The following is a 22074-nucleotide window of genomic DNA, read 5'->3' on the forward strand; positions in this document are numbered from 1 at the left end:
AGCCCCAATGATGACCACAGTGGTCATTCTGGGGTCAACAAGAGCAGCCCAACAACTCCATCTTTCTGGACTATACCTGACAATCTGGACTTAGCAGCTCTGTGGCTGCCATCAGTTTTAAAGATATGACCCCCCTCTTTTCCTTCTCCAACCACCTACAGAGCTGTCTGGCAGGGCTGCAGTATGGATTAGATGTGACAATGTTTAGATGTGACAAGTATCTGCCAGGATACTGCCTGGCAGATAGGCAACAGTCAGTAAATGATAATGATGGCTAGTACCATTGTCATTACCACTATCCCTACTCCTCTTCAGATAATAACAGGGATGTTATTATTATAATTCTCATAGACCAGTGGTTCTTGAACTTGTCTGCAAACTTGAATCACCCAAAGAGCTTAAAATCTATTAGTGCTTGTGGCCCACCCCCAGAGTTGGTGAATTAATTCATCTACACTATGTCCTGGGCTTTGGAATTTTTTAAAAGATCCCCAGGTGATTCTAATGTGCAGACGAGTTTGAGAACCACTGTCATACAGGCATCATATTCATATCTATACTTATATATATTTGCACATGCACACATTCATACAGGTGCATACACAAGCTGGCCAGATCCCAGGAATCCTGCCCCCTCTATGATAGTGGTGATCACATCAGTCAGGATGAGTTAGGTTATGCTATGGTAACAAAAAAACAAAACAAAACAACAACAACAACAACAACAAAACCCTAAATACTAGTCCCAATGACAACCACAGTATTCACCCTCTAGGGTCAACAAGATGAGCCCAATAATCCCTCTTGACACCTAAGCCTACGCATGCACCCTCAGGTCTTTCCTGTTTCCTCTTTTGTACTTCACCCTTTTTCTAAGGTCCAGTTTAATGAGTTTGCCAGGCAAACTCAAATCAAAACCAGAAAAATATCTGGTATGGACAGACTGGGAGGAGATCTGTCCAGAGGAGAACCACTGAAGACTATGGAGGCTATGCTTTGTTCGGCTCTCTATCCCCAGGACCCAAAACATGGTAGACAACTTAATAGAAATTTGGAAAGGTAAATTCATTAGTATCAGTAATAACCTGAAAAAAATGGAAGGCAGACACAAGAACTCCAAAAGCACAGCATCTAACTTGAAAGTCTTACGTGTCAACTTGTCACCGGCCACCATTTTGATTTCCCATTTTTGTTAATTTCTCCCAGGACGCAACCATGTCCAGCGGGGTGGAAGTAAGGGAGGTCAGGATATCTATGAATAAACCAGTGCTCTTTCAACGGGCAGCAAGGCTCAAGACATGCACGATGGGTGCGGGGGCAGTAAGAACACAGACATTTTGCCACCAGCACACTCATGAGTTTTGGTAAATCATCTCCCGCTCTGTTGGATGTTCTATCTTTGTAGAGTCTGGAGAAAACCAGAAAATCCGGCTTGCACGCCCTCGTTTTGGCAGTTTAATTTAGGAATCACACTGGCTTTACATAAACTCTTCACTAAAAAATATATTCTGTATTTTGAACACATGAGTTAACTTGAGGCCAGGGAAAAGCAGCATTGTATATGATTACATAATAGTTACTCTATTACTTTAAAACCAAATGGAAGCCTCAGGCAGCAAAGTCAAAAGGAGTGAGAAATCATTTTTGTAAAATTATGTGAATGCAACCCTCTCTTCTGATGCATTGTGAGTTGACAATGGTTCTGCTTTTCTCAGAAGCTCATTCAATTATAGGTTGCTTATTTGGACCTGGGAGAGGGGTTTGCCTCCCCACTACAGTTAGTTTAAAGAAAAAAAGCAGGCAGAATTCCACTAATAAAAGCCTGAAATGAAAAGCAGTAACTACTCCCAAGGCCCTGCTTGTTGTAGAGGCATCATTAGATGAAACTTTGTAGCGTCTCTGGTAACCATCTATTTTCTCTACAACCATCACAGAAAGGAGAGGAAGGAACGTGGGTTGCACAGCCTCAAAACACCTTGATCTCTTAGGCGTGTGGCTGCTGGCAAGCGACTAAACCTCTCTGAACTTGTTTCCTCATCTGTGAAATGGAAATACCTACTTGACAGGGACATTATAAGAATTAACTAAGGAAACATGTGAAGTGCCTAGTGTTCAATGAATGTAGTAAATGTCCTTCCTCTGATCACTGCCAAAGTCAGGAAGCTCATTAGAATGTGAGCTGTTTAAGAGAAAGGCCTTTTTTTTTTAAGTTCAGAGAAGGGACCTTGCTCATCTTCCTACACCCACATCCTACACACTGCCCCCTTAAGGACTATAGCTGCCTCTTCAACATCTATTCTATTCTTCCCACCAAGCAACATCCTTCAGTCATTCGGTCCCCATTGCCAGTTCCAGGGATGATGAGTCCTGACTGGTCTAAGCCAATCAGTATTACCTCATTTCTTCTGCCACCATGATGGATTGAGATGGAGGCATCCTGAGATGATCCCATCAGAGGGAAGCTTAGGAATTTTGCTGAGTGGCCCTGGGGAGAGATGATAGCTCTTCAACAAGCATGATCCAACAAGTATGTGGTCTGCGAGGTACCGGCAGCCAGGTCACCACATTGGACAGCTCTCCTCTACACTTCCTGGAGCACAGTGCAGAAGCCCTGCTAGCAGCCCTCTCACTACTATAGAGGAAGTCAACCTGAGAACAAAGCCAACAGACACAAGTGGGTTGCCCAGAGAATCACCAAGAAATGAAGCCGCAGCCCTGATCAAAGTGTGCCTGAAACCTATCCCCTATGTGAAACACTCAACTGCTCCTACCAATTATCCAGTTTGAACTAGGTTTTTCTGTCCCTTACAACACAAAGCCTCCTAACTGATACGTCCTCCCGCATGGCTCAATGAATCACCAAGCAAGGGAGTATGCAGAAATATCATCGCTCTTCCAATGATTTAACTCAGACTTCAAGTTCCCTGGGAGTAAGAGCGCTCATTGGTCTTGGCCAGTATCCCAGGCTTAACAGAGTTTCTGAACACAGGCCCTCGATAAATACTTTCTTAATTAGGCGAATGGAATGAAACTAACAGAATCACCTAGAATTTCACAGCCTTTTAAAGTCCTACTCCCCAATGTATCTGGATCAGAGGAACATGAAGAGGGAGCTCACGGGACTGGGAGCCATCAGACAGGCCCGAGCTCAAATCACAGATCCCACTGAGCCTCAGCGTCCTCCCCAGCAAAATGAGGATGTTAATACCTACTTTCCCAGGCAAGGAGAGTCATGCAAAAGTACCTAAGGTTGCATTCAAGAAATATGTATTTCCCTCTCTCTGTTTGGCTAACCCCGCTTCCTATCCTGAGTTGTAGTCTGAGGTCTGGAAAATAGGGTCATCATAGGTACACGATATGGGCCAAACCCCAGATTACCCAGAAGAGCCAGGCCTGGGAGGCCGAGGACAGGTAATGCATACCCTGAGCCTCCCATCCCTCAACATCCACCCATTTCCTTCAGGAGAGGGATCCTGGGGAGAAGGCACATATCAACTAGGCCCCTGGCTGCGGTGCTTCCTCTTTGCTTTGCTGGTTGCTTCCCGACAAAGCCATCAGCAGGCCTAGGGGCTGCTGATCTAACCCATTTACAAGTGAGGTGGAGCTCAGCTAGACAGTCAGCTCCAGGAGGGCAGGAGCCTGGCCTCATCCACCACTACACCCCCAGCACCCAGTGAAAGATTTCCTGAGTACATGAATGAAGGAGTGAGGGAATGAACTGGGAGTGATGAAATCAGGATTCTCAGAACAGAACGGTAGTAAAACCCTGTTAGTGCACACACTGCTGGTTATGTAGCAGGCAAACCTAAGCCCAGAAATGAGAGAGGACTTCTGAGGCTGGCTTATGGGGACTGAATTCTGGCCTGAGGATTCCAGTGCCTCGGTCTGAGCCACAGGTTCTTTCTCTGACAAGCACCATTATCAAGACTAAATAATATCTTTTTTTAATGTAACTGCAAACAAGGAGAAAAGGCTGACAGAATATATACTCAGGTATTAATAACAATTAGCCCTCGATGGTAAGATTATGGGAGGGCATTTATTTTTCTCTTTTGTGTGCATTTTTGGATTTTCTATAATGAGCGTAAATGGACTGCATAATAAAAATAAAATGAAAATACAAGCAGGGAGAGGCTGATCCAAGTGCCTAGCCCAGCACCTAAGACATTAAGTTGGAACCCAGCAAAAGCTCCATTTCTACGAATGCCCTTCAGACATTTGGAAACGGCTATCATATGTCTCCTATTTCTTGTTAAATATTTCCGCTAATTTAATGTCATCCTCACAGGACTTGATTTCAAGGCTCTCTTTTATCCTTCCTCTGTGCAAAGGCTCCATCTGTTAAAACCCCACTCTAGGTATTGTATAACCAGCTCACAGAATCAGCAGCACGCTCCCGTTTGCTCATTCATCTGTTAATTCATTCATTGAGTAAACAGTGGTTAAAAACCTACCCTATTGGACATCCTTGGTTTTGCTTACCCACCCCTCCCCCCACGCACAAAGGGTTCCCAGACTTTCCTGGGGAACATCCACCTCCCCTTGCCTCAGTCCGTGAGTTCTGGGAGGTGCAGACCCTACCCTAGCTCCTTCAGGGGGCGGGCATTTGATCCAGGATGGCCAATCAGATCATTGCATCTGCCTAGGGCAGGGATTGGTCCAGGGATGGACATGTGACTCACACAAGCCCAATCAGAAACACGGAGACTCAATTCGGGGACTTTTCTTGAACTGTCGGAAAAGTGGTCTTTTTTTCCTTCTGCGACAAGTGCTGTTGGCCATCTTGCCACCACAGCCCAAAAAGAAATGGTAGGTGATGCTGAGGGATGGAGAAAAACTGGGTAAGCCTTCGCAACACCACGTAAAGCACGCCTGAATTTCCATCCCTGGACTTTTCAGTGGCATAAATCCCCTTTCTGCGGAAGGCTGTTCAAGTTGGGGTTCTGCTTGGAGGTCAAACGAGTCCTGGCTAATGAACTCTGAAGGGCTGTGACACATGCTGCATGCTGGCTATGCACCGAGGAAGCGAGATGATCCAGGCCATCCTTCCTGGCACTCAGCCTGATGTGGAGACGGCTACAAACGACTACAATTATTTAAAGCCACTAAGATAACTGCTTTAATTAAATACTACACGGAACAAGAGGAAAACAGCGTGGGGGGAGCCAGGAAAGGCCTCATACAAGAAACAGCGTTGAAACGTACTCTGCATCGCACTCAGGCAGGGGAGATAGAATTACTATTCGGGGAGTTGGGAGAACACTGCTGATGCACATTCAGCTCCCAGCAAACTAAAACCACTACATCCCACATCACACAAGGGACAGTGATACTTTAAAGTACTTAAGGGCACTCTCTGAATGAGCCCACAACACAGCATCTCGAGAGACAGCCAAGTGCCCATGTCAAACAGCCCTCACTGGCAAGAACTTCATCTGAATGTTACAGACGATGTCACACTCTTAAATAATACTCAGGTCAGTTTTTGTGATTTCGATGCTATAAACTTTTCACTCCAGTCCTTTTGCCCATTTGGATTACAGCTGATAAATCATAATATCATAACAGCAGCCCTCTCAAGATGAATAACCTGTTTACTGCATTTGTTAACAAATGATAAGAGAGAAGAGAGCAAGCGTCTAGTTCCATAAAACGCTCGGTGATGGGTTAGAAATGTGGATCACACGTTCACTGGGCAACTGCTGGGGTCCAGGCTGAGCCTACCAACGGAGAAACTCACAGTGTACGGGTGAGAGGACTGAGCCAGAAATGATGGGGAAGTGCCTAGCACTCAGCATATGCTCAATAAACAGTGATCAGCACCACACGGAGATCTGCCAATCTCCTCTAAAAAGGAGAGGGGCTTTCATGTTGAAAACTCCCAAAGTGAAGTTTTTTGTTAACTAGTTTATTTTTAACAGAAAGGATACTATATACTTATGCTTTAAAATTCAAAAAAATATGGAAGATATACAACAAGACATCTTCCATCCACTCTAGACCCCAAGACATCTTCCATCCACTCTAGACCCCAATCCCTTAAGCATTTTCCCCAAGAGGTAAACTGTATTCCCCACAATCACCTTCTTTCTTGGTGTCTGCCAGCAACAGTCTATGCATAATTAAGCATGTAATGTGTGTAGGTGGGTATGTAGACATACTTTAACCTCCCACTTTTCCCCCACACATGGGAACGTACCACATACACTTTTCTGCATGCTGTCTTTTTTTTTTTAATTTAAGAATGTATCCTTGAGATCACCCCTTCTTAGTATACATGACCTACTATTTTAAACAGTGGCCCAGCATTCCACTGAAAGAATATACCATAATTGATCCAATCAATCCCCTACCAACGATACATTTCAGCTGCTTCCAGGGTCTTACATTACAAATAATGCTGAAATGAATATACATTACATACATCTTCACATAAACCATGTGTGACTATAAGAAAGACAGGATTTATAAGATAAAATCTTTGAAGTAGAATTCAGGGTCATGCAGTTAGAAATAGCAGATAGTACCAAACTGTACTTGGCAGATAGTACAAACTGCCCTTCAAAGATGCTGGACTCAGAGGCGCCTGGGTGGCTCAGTGGCTGGATGTCCAACTCTTGATTTCAGCTCCGGTCATGACCTCAGGGTCATGGCACTGAGCCCTGCATGGGGCTCCATGCTCAGCAGGGAGTCTCCTTGGGGATTCTCTCCCTCTCCCCCTGCCCCTACCCCTGCTCGCACATGCTCGCTCTCTAAAATAAATTAATCTTAAAAAAACCCACAAAGATGCTGTACTCATTTTCACAGTCCCCCATAGTGTGATATATATGCCACTTCCCCACCCACATTCCCAAAATGTTGTTTCGTTTCTTTATTTTTTATTTTTTAAAAGATTTTATTTATTTGAGAGAGAGAGAGAGAGAATGAGCAGGGAGAGGGACAGAGGCAGAGGGAGAAGTAGGCTCCCCGCTGAGCAGGGAGCCTGAGGAGGGGCTGATCCCAGGACCCTGGGATCACGACCTGAGTCGAAGGCAGACATTTAACCAACTGAGCCACCCAGATGCCCTGTTTCATTTGTCTGTTTGTTTTTAAATACAAGGGAAGAAAGGGGGCCAGAGCTCCATTCTTGTCCCATTGTCTCTCCCTGCCCCTGTGATATCACACATGACATTACTACTTCCTGTAAGTTCTACCCCGGATGCACAACCCAGAAATTACAGTTTAAAAACAGAATGCATTGGACTCCTGGGTGGCTCAGTCAGTTAAAGCGCCTGCCTTCAGCTCAGGTCATGGTCCCAGCACCCTGGGATCGAGTCCCACATCAGGCTCCTTGCTCAGTGGGGAGCCTGCTTCTCCCTCTGCCTGTCGCTCCCCCTGTTTGTGCTTTCTCTCTCTCTCTGACAAATAAGTAAATAAAATATTAAAAAAAAAAAAAAAAAAAAACAGACCGCACATCAGAGCCATTGGTGTGCTGAAGCCGGCTCACACCAACTCAAGAGAGCTGAGTCGGCACATCTCTTCCCAATTCTGGGTTCAGGGACGTCAGGTGGGTAGCTTGAAACTGGTCATGGGAAGTATTTATACCACAGCAATCAGCAAGCTACAAAGCAAGGCTTCTTTCCCCCCAGAGAGAACTTTGTCAAACATATCAGCACATCAATGCAAACTAAGTGGAAACTGAGCCTCTGCCATACTTCTTTGAATATTTCTGCCCTCAACAGGGCCACAGCTTCTTGTGACTTGGTCACAGATTCTTGGAACTTAAGGACTGGAGGAGATCTGAAAGGACATCAAATCATTGTGACATCTTTTTTTTTTAAATTGTGTCTTTGAATACTGCCTCTCCCTGGGCCCGTCTGTTTAGACATAAGCAATCTCCTCTCATTCTCTCTTCTATATCTCTTTACCATTCTTGTGTATTCCCATTTCTTTATTGTTTAGTGCTTATTTTTGAGGACAGTCTACAGTATAATAATTACACACGCAGACTCCAGACTACACGAGGCAGCCTGGGGTCAAATCCCAGCTCCATCCTTACCAGCTGACCTTGGGGAAGCGGCATAAACTACCATGCCTGAGTTTCCTCACCCATAAAATACATGTGATATTGATCATGCCTTCCTTATAACTTCGTTCTGAGGATTAAATGAGTTCATATACTTACACGGCATAGCACCTGGCGCATACTAAGGACTTAACAAATGTAAGCTATTACCACTGTCACTAATTGTTTCTTTGGCTGGGTCTAATGTGTGAGTTAACCCTTTCGTTGGATTTGAATTTGGAGGACTATTTTTCATTTGAATTTGGCCACCTTTCAAATCAACCTATTCTTTTTCATCTTTCTTTACGTTTTTCTTAATATCATCTTTAGTCCTTAATTATTTTAAATATGCTATTGTATAGTCTCTTTTAGATGATTCTATTACTTCCAACTGGAAGGAGTTCATTTCCTGGAGAGCTCGTACTATTTAACTGTGAACTCATCCTCAGAAGGAGTTCTTTATGTGGGAGTCCTGTTAGGTCTGGGTTGTCAAATATCCTTACAGGGTGATTCTATGTTTGCACTGGGAATTTCCATGGCACTAGACAAGCTTTTATGCTCATTTTTCAGCTGGAGGGGACTCATAATCTCATACACAATAAAAATGTCGATTCCACAACTACATATGTTTTTAAATTTCTTGCTGGTGACTTTTTCCACTCAAGGCAAGCTTCCTCTGTATTTTGCCCATGGAGTTTTTCTAACCTCTCTCCATGAAGAAGTGTGATGTTTATGGCTCCCAGTGCTCGATTCCACCTTGGGCCCGAACCTCATTTTAGACCTGCTGTGGCATTAAAATCAGAACACCCAGACTCTGTGGCCTTTTCCTGGGTACAAAAGTCCCACTAGTGGTCATGGCTTCAGCCCACATAACCATGTGGCTTAATTTTCTCTCTTCACTTCTGACACTCATGAACTTCCCTTTCTGCTGAGCTCCCCTAGATGCAAATCTTCTATTTCAGCCCACTCCGTGTTCCTATCAGGAAAGACGCACAAATCAGGGTAGTCCGCCATGTTTGCAGAGCATTCTAGGTCTCCATGTCTAACATAACAACCTACCCGTGCCTGGGTTTCTGTCCACATTACAGCGGCAGCTCACTCAAGGTTCAGCTTCCAAAGTGAGCACGAATATGAAAACTGAAAGGAGTCAAAATTCTCCTTCACAATATAATAAGATCTCACCATGGAGACTGACAAACCGTCTCCCAACACGGGTCCAACACAGGCAGTGTCCCTCTAGCACTGGATATGGTTTCTTAGGCTGAGCACAGAAGAAAGAGCTGGCTTGGATTTCAGAGCTGTGTTGTAGGATAATTAAAATCTATAAATGTAAGAAACACCCTTGATGGCACAAGATGCTCACACTCTAAAAAGCCATCGGAACAAAGAGTGACAGAAGGAACAGCAGAGCTGTCTCTCATTTACACTCACTCCAAGAGAGACGCGGCTGGGTGGAATGACAGGATCACCCACGCTATTTAAAGTGTTATTTTTATCTGTACTTTGTTTTTGTTGAGTAAGTATATTCGGATCTAGATAGGTCTGAAGCAGGAATCTATGACAGGATGGATATAGGACTTCTGTAGGTCAGAACAGTGGTTAGCCCTGGGGCAGGACTAACTATGAAGGGGCATGAGAGAATGTTCTGGAAGGATGGAAATACTGAATGCCCTGTCTGGGTGGCGACAAGGTGGGGTGGCATATTAAGAATTCATCAAGGGGCACCTGGCTGGCTCAGTTGGTAGAGCATGCCACTCTTGGTCTTGGGTTTGTAAGTCTGAGCCCCATGGTGGGCGTAGAGATTACTTAAAAATAAAATCTTGGAAAAAAAAAAAGATCTGTGCATTTTACAGTATGTACGTTACACGTCCATAACATAAAAGTTAGAAGCATACACGAGAGATGGATGCACTGGTCCTACCCCTGCTATGCACTGTTTGTGTCCCCGCCAAATTCCTACGTTGGAACCTGAGTTCCAATGGGATGGTGTCAGGAGGTGGGGCTTTCAGGAGTGATTAGGTCCTGAGGGTGCAGCCTCACGAATGGGATTTGCATCCCTGATGAAAAAGACCCCAAAGAGCTCCCTCACCCCTTCAGCCATGTGAGGTGATAGCGAAAAAAATGGCCATCTATGAATGAGGAAGCAGGCCCCACCAGACACCAAATCTGCCGGCAGCTTGATCTTGGACTTGCCAGCCTCCAGAACTGTGAGAATCAAGTTTCTCTTGTTTAGAGCCCCCAGTCTGTGGTATTCTGCTAATAACAGCCCAGAGGGACTAAGACAACCCCTTACACTTGGAGAGAACTTGGGCAAGTGACTTCTCTTCTTTGAACCTCAACTTTCCCTTGAAATTTAAACAAGATATACAGACAAGCTCTTGACACAGGGTCAGCTCTTCACTAGTGCTCAGTAACTGTCAACTATTATGACTATTACTGATCACAGGAGGCGGAGAGTGTCTCCTGCCCTCCAAAGTTCTCATTTAAAGTAATAATTTGACCTGATAACCTGGTAGATTCTCTAAATACTCGTGGAGTGAATGAAAGAAAGCACATGGATTCTAATTTCAACAGAAGCAGAAGGTTCTTATTTCTACTGAACTGAAACCCATGTCCTGGTCTGATGTTACCCATCCACTTTAATTTTTCTTCACAGTGAAGTGGTGAAGAACACAGGCTCTGAAGCAGATGGCCATGGTCAAATCCGCCATTACTTACCAACTCAGTAACCTTGAACGAATAACTCAAACTCCAGGCCTCAGTTTCTTCTCCTGTAAAACAGAGGTACGGCAAGGGTTAAGCAAGGGACAACAGACCTGAGCACACGGTAAGCCCCCAGTAAATGCTAGCCACTATTAGTCTTCCCATACCAGAGAGACAGTCTGGGGATGAAACTCCAAATTCTATTCCTTCAGATCATTAAAGTTTACAGAGCATGTTTTGTAAACATCTTTCTCATTTAATGTTCAAAGTAGTTTTATGTATTACAAATAAAGAAATGGAGATTTTAAAAAAATAAAGGAGATTCAGAGAAGTTAAGTAACTTGCTGATGGTTGCACAGCCGCGTGAAGAGCAAAGACCCAAACCGAAATCCTATGACTAAGGGACAGTGTGGCTGGACTGTGTGGTCCTGGGGACAGAGGGTGGGGCCAGGCTGTCCTTCCAAATTCAGAATGCTAAAATAAAGAATGCTGGAACTCTGAGTTACAACAGCATATCTTGGTCCCAGCAAAACGCTCAGCCCAACTTGAGTTTGATCTGGTCTGAATCATTCTATCCCTGAATCACTTCCTGTTTTAGCTTTCTTCTTGGCTGACGAAAGAAAACAAACATGTACAGCACCCTGTCCTTGTCACCCTCAACATCTCTTGCAGCAGCAGAAACTTATGAATCAAAAGGAGTTTTCATAAAACCATAGTTAACCAACGTCCCAGGGAGCAAAGTCACCAGCATGAGCGTGAAGATGGAAGCAACGTCCACGGCGTCTAGACATTCTTGTTATCGTGTGAAAGAGAAACAGAATGCCTTTTTAACGCCTTTATTTTGATTACATCTCAGCTGCCTTAGTGTGTTCTCTGTGCTTTTCATCGGGTGCTGAACCACAGGAAGCCAATCCACCAGCCCTGCTTTATTCACAAAAGGTTAGGGGGCTGAGCCTGACTGTGGTGGGAGGACACTGCGGGCTGATCATGTCAACCCTTGTGCCCCTCCTCCCATCTCCCCTTGGGTTTCCAGGCACAGGTTTTCTTGTTGTTCTCATTCCATCATTCCATGAGTATGGTTTAAAATTCCCTTTATTAAAAAAAATTTTTTTTTTTAATTTTTAAGTAATCTCTATATCCAATGTGGGGTTCAAACTCACAACCCTGAGATCAAGAGTCGCACGCTCTACCGACTGAGCCAGCCAGACGCCCCTAAAGTTCCCTTTTAAATCATGATCACAGAACTGCTTGGTGTCCAAAGAAAGAGGGGATTTAACTTATGAACCATCTAAGCATTCTTACAAGCTCTGCCCTCTAGCATGTGCAACACGTGTCCCATGCCCTTGTGTGCACACCACACACACACGCACACACACATACACGCACACACCACTACAGTTCTCTGAACTCCTCTCACTATGTCTTCCAATTACATTTTTTTTTCTTTCTTTCAAATTTGACCGGATTTACAAAATAGAGAATGGAAGAAAGTTGTTCTCTTGGGGCAATGTTAGGGCCTTGGAAAAAGGACCTAGAAATCAGAAAAAGAACCCCCCCCCTTTTTTTTTTTTGGTTTGAAGAATACAAAGGATAAGCTGGCCACAGCATCACCTAGAGATAAACCCAGCAGACAGCAAGTAGCTCCCCTAGAAGGAAAGTGGTAAGGGTGACTTGTTTTCACTTCCATGATAGGGACTGTGGCTCTAGAAACCAGATCTGATCTTGTCTCCTCTTTAGACGCACACCATGCCTGCTCAGTCTCTCAGAGCTGTGTGACTTTGGGCAAGGCACTGAACCTCTCTGAGCTCCTACAGCCTTTGCTATAAAGTGAGGACTCTCATTCTTCCGAGAACTATCTACGGAGCACCTATGATGCGCCAAGCACGTGGCCATGGAGATAATTCCAGGAATGAAACCATCCCAGCCAGCCAGGAGCTCTTGTGGATTAGTGGCCCAATGACAGGCAGACAAGCAATTACAACGGAGTATGAAAAAGTGTCCAACAGTGGTGAGTGCTGAGCAATCACAAAAACAGGTATTTAATTAACTAGGCAAGGGATGGCAAGTGGGGGATATAAGAAAGGCTTCCCCGGAAGAGGTGATATGTAAGCTGAAAACGAAAAGACAGGTTAGAATTTGCCCAGCCCAGGCAGGAGAGGATCCAAGCAGAATTGACAGCACATGCAAAGGCCCGCAGGCTAATTTGCCAGTTCACATGGTCAAGCACAAGCAGCCGGAAGAGAGGTGTAGGATACTAGACCTGGATACGTAAGCAGGTAGGCTTGCCAGGGTAACTTGCCTGGACTAGGTGACCCCCGAAGTCCCTCCAACCCTAAGGGCTGGTTATGTGGTCTTCTGAAAGCCCGAGTCCTCCTCCTGCCCTGATAGCCCTTTAACCAGCATGCAGAAGCCCCTGGGTCCATTCCAGGGCACCAGGGAAGTCCCAGCCATCACACGTGGGCCCTCCTCCTTCCTCTTTCTTTTCCCCTCAGGAGTGGCTGGGCAGAATGACTCAAAGAGGGAGCTGTCTTCTCCTTGTTGTTTGTTTCTAAAAAAAGCCACCCAGAGCTCACACAGACAGTCTGCGTTCCCACTGACCCCTTCTCCCACCCAGCCCCTGGCCTAGCTGAAGAAATGCTGGGATTCCCTGTGTCCCTCTCCGTCTCCTCCTGGACATCAGAAGCTATCTGAGGGCTAACACTGAGTTTGGCCATCCTGCTGTTCCCAGCACCTGGGATTCTGCCTGATACATAACAGGTCCTTAAAAATGCCTACAGAACTAAACGGATTTCCTCTCTCTGCAAGTGAACACACATCCAGATGCCCCCACTCTCTACCGCCCCCAGCAGCTCTGAGCCCAGGGCGGGAGAGCCAAAGACCCGGAGTGGCCACCCTGATGCTTCTCCCCCATTGCTCTACAAACGACGCCAGGGCCCCAGGGCAGCCCCACCTGGACAATGACGATCCCCTTGTGACCCCAGTGAAGAACCCCAGGCCCCAAGGAATGACTGAGTTGCCCCAGTTCTCTTAGCAAATGTACCATGATGCTTTTAAAAGGACACAACATTCTTAAGTAGAAGGCTCTACCAGAAAACTGGTTTATTTTCAGGGAAAATGCTTAACAGTGACAGAACTACTGAAAATTTTGTTGTTTCTGTCCACCAGTTACACCACACGGCTCCTGGGGTTTCTAGGCAGGATGAAAAGTTCGCACTGAAGCAAATCGATCTGTGAAGATGACCGTGAATTTTTTTTAGGGACTGGATATATATACATTTTTAAGATTTTATTTATTTATTTGACAGAGAGAGAGACAGCCAGTGAGAGAGGGAACACAAGCAGGGGGAGTGGGAGAGGGAGAATCAGGCTCCCAGCGGAGCAGGGAGCCCGATGTGGGGCTCGATCCCAGGACCCTGGGATCATGCCCTGAGCCAAAGGCAGACGCTTAACGTCTGAGCCACCCAGGCGCCCCTGGATATATGTTTTTGATTATGGAATATTTTTTAGGTTAACTCTCTGTGATGTGATCTCAGGCTAGCACCATTTTTAAAGAAAAGTTGAGCTTCCCAAACCACTTAATTCCTTAATTTTTTTTAATGTTTTGATGTTAAACACTTTACTGTGCCATCAAAGACGATGTTTAAAGAAGCCATTTCGACCTATAATCCCTCCACCAGAAGAATTCTGCATAATTCTCTGTGTCCTCTTAAACTCTTTTTATTCACAGATCCATAGTCCATACATATGTATGTATTTCATTAAAAGGAATTACCTCTACCGTGAAGTTCCCTAGTCTTTTTTTTTTTTTTTTTTCAGACCAAAAACAAAACAAAACCTTAGGCAAGTCACTGGCATGATAAACGCTACAGAGTACGGCTCAGCGATTAAGCACCACTGGACATTCTGGGTCTGAGACATTTAGGGCAACATTTTTCTGGCCTGTGTCATTCAGCCATTATTCTGACACTTCCCACAACCCAGCTCGTAGGAAACAGTCCAAGGAAAGCAGGTGTACTTCTTATTCTACCTGGCATAGCCAACGACTCCCAAAGTTTGTGATGAGTGCTGATTGCCGAGGAGTTTAAGTCACTATTTCTCCGCCGGTGAGAAAACATCTCCAAGAGTCCAACACCGAGGTCCTCATCCCTACGACCAACTTAACCAGAGCCCGTGGGAGAGGAAGGAGAGTTGTTTTTAAAAATCCTGCCGCCGGGTCCCAACCCTGTCCAATCAAACACTCTCTAAGGACGACACCCCAGCACCACCATGGTTCTCTGCCTCCCCGGGGGACTCACTGTACCAGCAGGACCGGCCAGAATAACTCATTAGTTGAAGGAAGCCCATGGGAAATCTTACGTGGAAGTGAAGAACTCCTCGTAATTAAATAAAATAGCAGATGTAAAAGTACCTAACAGTGCCTGTGACCCAGAGGACACTTAATAAATGTTAATTAAGCACACAAAAATAACTGAAATAATTACTCTTTCTCCTCAGTGAATTCGTCTTGTAATTTGATTGGCTTGTTTATCATTTGCTGTTTTTTTCTTAGCCATGATGCATTCTAGCCCTGTTAATAAAATCATAAACTTATACCCATAATCCTGTTCAATTATAAGAGCTCTGTAATATTTCTAACAACGCTTAATCACTTATTTAATAAAACTTTCCCTCAGAACAGTGGCTAATCTATACCAAGTGCTCTGTGAATATTAGCTATTTGTAAGAATTATTATGATGCAGAATTCATGATAAATCATCTAAAGCAGGCCGAAGCCTTTTACGGTCTTCGGAGGACTTAACGATAATGTAAAAAAAATATCAGGGCAATATTTTACAAACGTATGAAAACAGACTCTTGAGCAAATCAATGCTTTTTATAATTTTGTCAAGGAAAAAAATGTGATCATTGCACAGGTAGCTGGGTTGATCAACCCAGAGAAAGTAGCCCAGAGAAAGCCACACATTAATGCTCAGCCGTTTCCATAGTTACTCGGAAATGCTAACACCGCAAAGAGTTACAAAAGGTCTCTCAATCCAACTTGCTTCCTGAGTGAGGAAGGTAAGATTCTTCCACATGTTCATATTACCCCCCAGTTCTGAGAAACCACAAGTCTCTTTTAAAAAAGAAATGTAGGAGAGGGAGAAGCAGGCTCCCCGCCCAGCAGAGAGCCCGATGCGGGGCCCAACCCTGCTTGTGCTCTCTTGCTCTGTCAAGTAAACGGGTAAAATCTTAAAAAAAAAAAAAATTAATAAAAATTTAAAAAATAATAAAAAAGAGATGTAATTGCTTAATCCAAACAAGGAGCTTTTATGATGAAAACTTCCAAACCTCTGGCTTGCCCGGCTCCGCTGGGATACCAGTCCTCGTCTTCCTCACATTGTGCCCAGCACAGGAGACATGGCTGCTGTACCCAGTCCAGGATTCACATGGGCCAGGATTCCCTCCTACTGCTTGTACCTGACCTTGTGCACTTGGCCCTCCCTGTGCCTTCCACCTCCAAACGTCTGCTATGTCCAGTTTTAAACCAGCTGGACTTAAAACACGTATCCCAAAAGAATCAGGACGGGCACTGCTTTGTATGCACATTATACGTCAGTAACAAGTACTAGGTCTGAATGTGGGTGTTCCCCCCAAATTCACACACTGGAATCCTAACACCCCATGTGACAGCATTAGGAGGTGGGGCCTTGGGGCGCCGGGGTGGCTCAGTCAGTTAGGCGTCTGCCTTCGGCTCAGGTCATGATCCCGGGGTGCTGGGATCAAGCCCCCACGTCAGGCTCCCTGCTCAGCGGGGAGTCTGCTTCTCTCTCTCCCTCTGCTGCTCCCCCTGCTTGTGGGTGCACGCTTTCTCTCTCTCTCTCTCTCAAATAAATAAATAAAACCTTTTTTAAAAAACAAGCCTTTGGGAAGTGCTTAGGTCATGAAGGGGGAACCCTCATGGATGGGGCGACGGGCCTTATGAGAGAGGCCCCGGAGACCTCCCTCACTCCTTCTACCACATGACGATACAGCGAGAAGTCTGTGACCCAGAAGAGGGCCCTCACCCGACTGTGGCGATGCCCTCATCTCAAGCTTCCAGCCTCCAGGCAGTGTGGAATAAACCTGCTGTTTATAAGCCCCCCAGTCTGTGGTATCGCGTTACAGCAGCCCCGGGTAAGACAAGGTCACAGGGATAACACACGGGCCTTTGGCTGGTAACAGCCTGGGTCTCAGAATGGAGCAATGACCTTCACAGGCCAGGCAGCCTCAAAGGGGCAAGACAGCGCCTTCCTCGAAGACCTCACTCTCGGGGGAGCGCGCACCTTGCCTCCTGCAACACCGCGTGACAAGGACTCTGACAGAGGCAGCCACAGGGTGACGGAGAGACACAAGGACGGGGTCACAGAGGCAGCCCCAGACACCTGGGCTGAACAAGAACCAGAGACAAGGAGGGAACAGTTGAGGACAACAGTGTTAAGGAAGTGCTGCCGTTCACATCACTCATTCTCTCGACTCCACCACCTGCACTTGAGACCCCTTCCTACGCCATTTGCATGACCTCCCAACATTTGGCTCTTTCGGTGAGATCATGAGCACTTTGAGGCTGGTGGCACCTTGTGTTGGTAGAAGCAGCACTAATGTTGGCTTCTCTGCTAGTCAGTGTATAGTGTACTTCAGAGAGTTAGACATTCATATTACCTGAACATTAAAACTTTCGTAACTCACGTTTTCAGTTCCTCCTCTGGTTGGCCAAGCCCTGAATGACTAGCGTGAGTTGGTGGCAGGAAGGCCTCATGCCAAGTGATGCCAATTCATCTTGGCTGATTTGTTTTTGTTGTTGGAAAAACTGCAATGTCTGGAACCCCCACTGTCACAGAGGATTCCTAGAGAACACACCCCCAGACTCACGCAACAGTGGGCGCCACCTCCCACGGGACCGTTCCAGGACCGCAAGATATCCAAGATGCAGCCTGGAAATAAAAGCCTCTGGAGGAGCCCTCCGCCATGCTGGAGTTTCTGAAGTGTTCCTTGATCCGTTCAGAATACATCCTTTCCTATTAACCAGGTTCTCCGTGGCTCTGCCAACCGTATCATTATCATCACTTACCAAGGAGGCAGTCCAGAAAGGCAACTAACGTACAGGGGAGAAATGTCCCTTGAAACACAGTCCCAGGTGTTTAATTTCCTAATTATAACTAGTGCTAATTGGCTATGGAAATCTTACATGACAGCAAGACCCACTATCTTCAGCAGCATTGCTTTTATTTGCAAAAACAGACCGATGCCTCATCCCCAAGAATGTACTTCAAATGTTAAGGATTATACATGAAGGTTCTGCATGCACGCACACACACGTGCACAAACTTAAATACACACCAACCTTCTACGATCCCAATACGACGGAACATACAAAATACTCCTGACTTCCAATGCACGTTCCCTACTCAGATGCGAACCCCACACATATTTTGGGATTCTTTTGAAAGAGCGTAACGGATTCTAGGGTCCACTACAAGTTTATAAAAATTCTCTGTCTTGGGGAGGGGGTTGCCTGGGTGGCTCAGTTGGTTAAGCTTCCAACTCTTGATCTCGGCTCAGGTCTTGATCTCAGGGTCGTGAGTTCAAGCCCCTTGATGGGCTCCACGCTGGGTGTAGAGCCTACTTTAAAAAAAAAAAAACTCTCTGGCTTGGGTCCCCCTCCCCAAAAATAGTAGCTTCATTTCATATATTTAGCCTTACTAGCGTTTGGGGGAATAAAAGCTCCTAGAGTTTCTTTCACACACTGTCCCCCTGAGGTTGTCACCTTCTTAAGAATGTTGAAGGACCGTGAGAGGCCAGGGGAGCACACTATCCTCCCAGCCCCAGGCCTGGGATCTGTTACACCAGGCAGTTCTCTGTCAAAGATAACAGTCAGCGACAGGACCTACTAATTACCATTTCCCTTTGCATCCTTCTCCTACAGCTCGGCACTATTTTCAGGATCACATTCTGCAAACAGGAGAGAGGCCAAACATGGTTTCTACACTTTCCCTCCTCACTCTCCCAGATGCATCCATGTCTTACATTTCCCCGTAGTGCCATGATCTACCACTCACATATTTAACAATGTTCTTAATGAAGCTGTAGTACTTGCAACTCTATGTCCAAGGGATGAATCGGGGAGAGACTACACAGGGTGCTCAACACGTTAGTAAATATTCAAAATAAATATATTGGAGGCTTAACCAATCACCTCCTCAATAACCTTAATTATTACTGTATATTGTAACATGAGTGGTCATTCAAGAAATGCCATTCAGCCTGGCATTAATTTAAGAAACAGCATGAAGGCGAGGAGGAGGAGCATAAGGAAGGGAAAGAACGTACCAGATGGCCACAGCGTGCCAGACTTACTAGCATCTCCGTTAAACCTGAACCCCGCAGGCTAGCTCTGGCCCTCCCCTTACCAAAGTAGAGAAAAGGGGAGCTGTTCGCCAACAGAAGAGCAAGATAAAGGTCCTGTGCTTGAAATACAGATTATCAAACACATTCTCTGTGTAAGGATGGGTCGCCTTTAAAGACGTATCCCTGTTTACTTGAAAAAGTGACACTGGTAGAGGCATGGAATATTATTCCTGCATATTTGGTCTAACTGCCGGATTCTAGAGGTGCGGGACTGTGACGGCTGGAGGGAAAGGAACGGCCTGGGCTCAGACAGGAAGATCAGAGCAGAGCCACACCGGCCACCAACTTTCCCACTGCTCACCACCCAGGGACGGTCACTTAGCTTCCTCCCACTGCCCAACTCCTTCACCTGCTCAACTGCTTCCCAGGTGTCCGCTCTGGGTTCAGGTGCACCCATTCAGAGAGCCTTCAATCCAGACTGGGGGCCCCTGCTGGGTACACCTTACCCCTGGTTCCCGTTTTTCAGAGCACTCCTCTCACGATCCCTGAATGATGCCATCACTTAGCTAGCTCACTCCTGAGCTTTCAGCGACTCTCTGCTAAACTCTGCGTGTCCTGGATCTGGGCACAGCAGTGACATCCACACGGAAACAGCGTCGTGAACAGAGTGACCAACCCATCCCAGTTTATCAGGGAATTTCCCAGCTTTAGCAAGGAAAGTCCCAGGTCCTGGGAAACCCCTCTGCTCCAAGCAAAGCAGGACGGCTGGTCCCTCTGGTAGTAGACACCAACACGGTCAGAAAGCCTGCTCCCCATTTCCTCCTCCTAACCATCCTCAGCTGTACAGGCTGGGCCCGGAGCCCCTTCTGTGCCATGAGGCCGCTCACTACTGTCCAACAGAACTTTCTGCAGTGATGCAGATGCCTGTTTCTGCAACGTCCAGTACCACGGCTCCTGAGCACCTGTACTCTGGCCAGTGCCCCCGACGAACTGAGTTTTTCAATGTTAATTAATTAGTTTAAACTTAAAGAACCTCATGTGGCTAGTGGCTACTGTATCCAGCTCAGCTCCAGTCTTACGTATGGGGAACTAGGGTCCACTGCCGTGCAGAGGAATGAGCTTCGATGTCAGACAGACCTTGGTCCCAATCCTCACTCCCTCATTTACAGACGGGCCACAAGTTCTTGGGAGAATATGTTTCTTCATCTGTAATCCTTACAACTTTACTAGGGGATAATGTTCAGGGTGCCTGGCCCACTGAACTTCAAGAAATAGGATTTCTTTAGAAGCAGCTAAACCAAATCTAGGTCAAAATGCTAAAAAGAATTTGACTTTGTACCCCAAAAGTGAACAAAAGGGGAATAATTTCAACCAGATTTTCAAAATACCTGTCAGGTTTAAATTCGGATTCTAACCTGCCACAGCTGTCCCACTGGGCTCTCTCTGACTTGATTTCCGTTCCAGGCCTGTCAACGGCTGTCACTGGGTCCCATCAGAAGGTGCCGTAGGGCAGCAGGCACCGGGTTAACTGGGGGACACTGTGCCAGGTCACCAGAGTGTGGCCCTACACAGTGCCCGGTACAGGGATCCAGCCTGGTCACAGAGCAGGGAGGAGGTGGCGCAGACGAAGCGGGCTCTCCCGTGGCCCTACACAGTGCCCGGCTGGGACAGAGAGGCGCGACATGGAGCAGAGCATGCAGGGGACCACCCTGGAGCTCGTCCTTCCCAGCACAGAGTCCCCCACGCACCTGTCCCTGCTCCCTCCCACGGGGATCCGCTCCCTGCCTCCTGACGGAGCCCACTGTGGCAGATCCTCTCTGGAACCTCTCCAGGGCAGGAATGGGTGGAGGGTCCCCAGAGGGGCAAACTGCAAATCAGCACCACCCCGGGGGCTTTTCAGAAACAGTGTTCCCCAGGACTGGGAACCGGTGTTGCCAAAAGCTCTCAGGTGACTGCTGCACAGCTGGGGACTCTATTTTTCATCTGAATGCTCAGGAAGGGGAGTCTCAGGAGCAGCCAAAATGAGAGGGATTACAGCAGAGAGAAGCACTATCTATGGCTGCTAGAAGTCTCCTTCCTAAGGGTTTCTTCCCTCCGCTGCAGGGCCAGCAGTGAGAAGGCTGCAGGGCTCTGAAGCCAGAGTTGGGGCACAAGCCTCCCCCCTCCCTCCCACCTTCTGGTTCCCCAGGACCAACCCGTCCAAGGACAAACCTGTCTAATGTCTCATGTGCAGCATTAGTGGGGGCATGGTGGGGTGGGGGGTGTCCTCCTTGCCCACTAGCCCCTGAACCCCCCAGGGCAGAAGCGGAGGTCCTTGTACCTCTGTGGTCCTGGTGTCCCAGAGCTGGTGCTGGCACTAAGGAAGCCCGCAATAAATGCTATTATTGTGGTTCTTACCCTCATTTCACTGAAAAGGAAACCAGCTCCTAGAGATGGTATGACTCACCCAAGGCCCCATGACGCTGGGGGCAGGGCCGGGACAGGAACTCTGGGCTCCTGGGTTCTTTCTCTTCCTGATACCCCAGGTTGCTGCCCGTTGCTCCCCCGCCCTCACTGCACACACACCATTTTTTCTCCCTCTTTTGGCCAATATGCAGGCTCTGCCCGTCGAGATATATTCTCATTTAGTATTCTAGGGCTTTAAGTTATAGGACCCCACCTAGCTTCAAAACAGTCTGGGGGTTCTTTTAAGAACACCCTTTGGGCACGATACACGGGGCCAGGCTGGGCACAGCTTTGGACTCTGACTCATCTGGGGTCCCACTGAGTTGCTGGGTGATCTTGGACAGGTTTCTTAACCTCTCTGGGCTCAGCTTCCTTAACTATAAACCAGGAATGATAGTATTTACCACTAAAGATTGTGGTGAGGATAGTTCCCTGAGATCAAAGGGACCAGATGGGCGCCACAGCCAGCCAACAGGAAGCACTAACAGGAGGCAGGGACTGACCAGATGGCAGGTGT

General features: G+C 46.6%; 1 protein-coding gene across 5 annotated transcripts in view; it reads right to left on the reverse strand.

Annotated features, from left to right (window-relative positions):
* The window catches only part of CYRIB (CYFIP related Rac1 interactor B), a 140713-nt gene that overhangs the window by 90288 nt on the left and 28351 nt on the right, over positions 1-22074 (reverse strand). For 4 of the 5 annotated variants that reach the window (XM_040625997.1, XM_040625996.1, XM_040625999.1 and 1 more), the window contains one exon: positions 10763-10815. In XM_040625997.1, coding sequence (XP_040481931.1) covers positions 10763-10815 — 53 coding nt within the window. Of the gene's footprint in view, positions 1-10762; positions 10816-22074 lie in introns of those variants that run through there. The other variant, XM_040626001.1, reaches the window with a different exon arrangement.

This window comes from Ursus maritimus, unplaced genomic scaffold (assembly GCF_017311325.1).
Source record: "Ursus maritimus isolate PB19 unplaced genomic scaffold, ASM1731132v1 scaffold_9, whole genome shotgun sequence".
In the NCBI taxonomy this organism is placed as follows: Eukaryota; Metazoa; Chordata; class Mammalia; order Carnivora; family Ursidae; genus Ursus; species Ursus maritimus.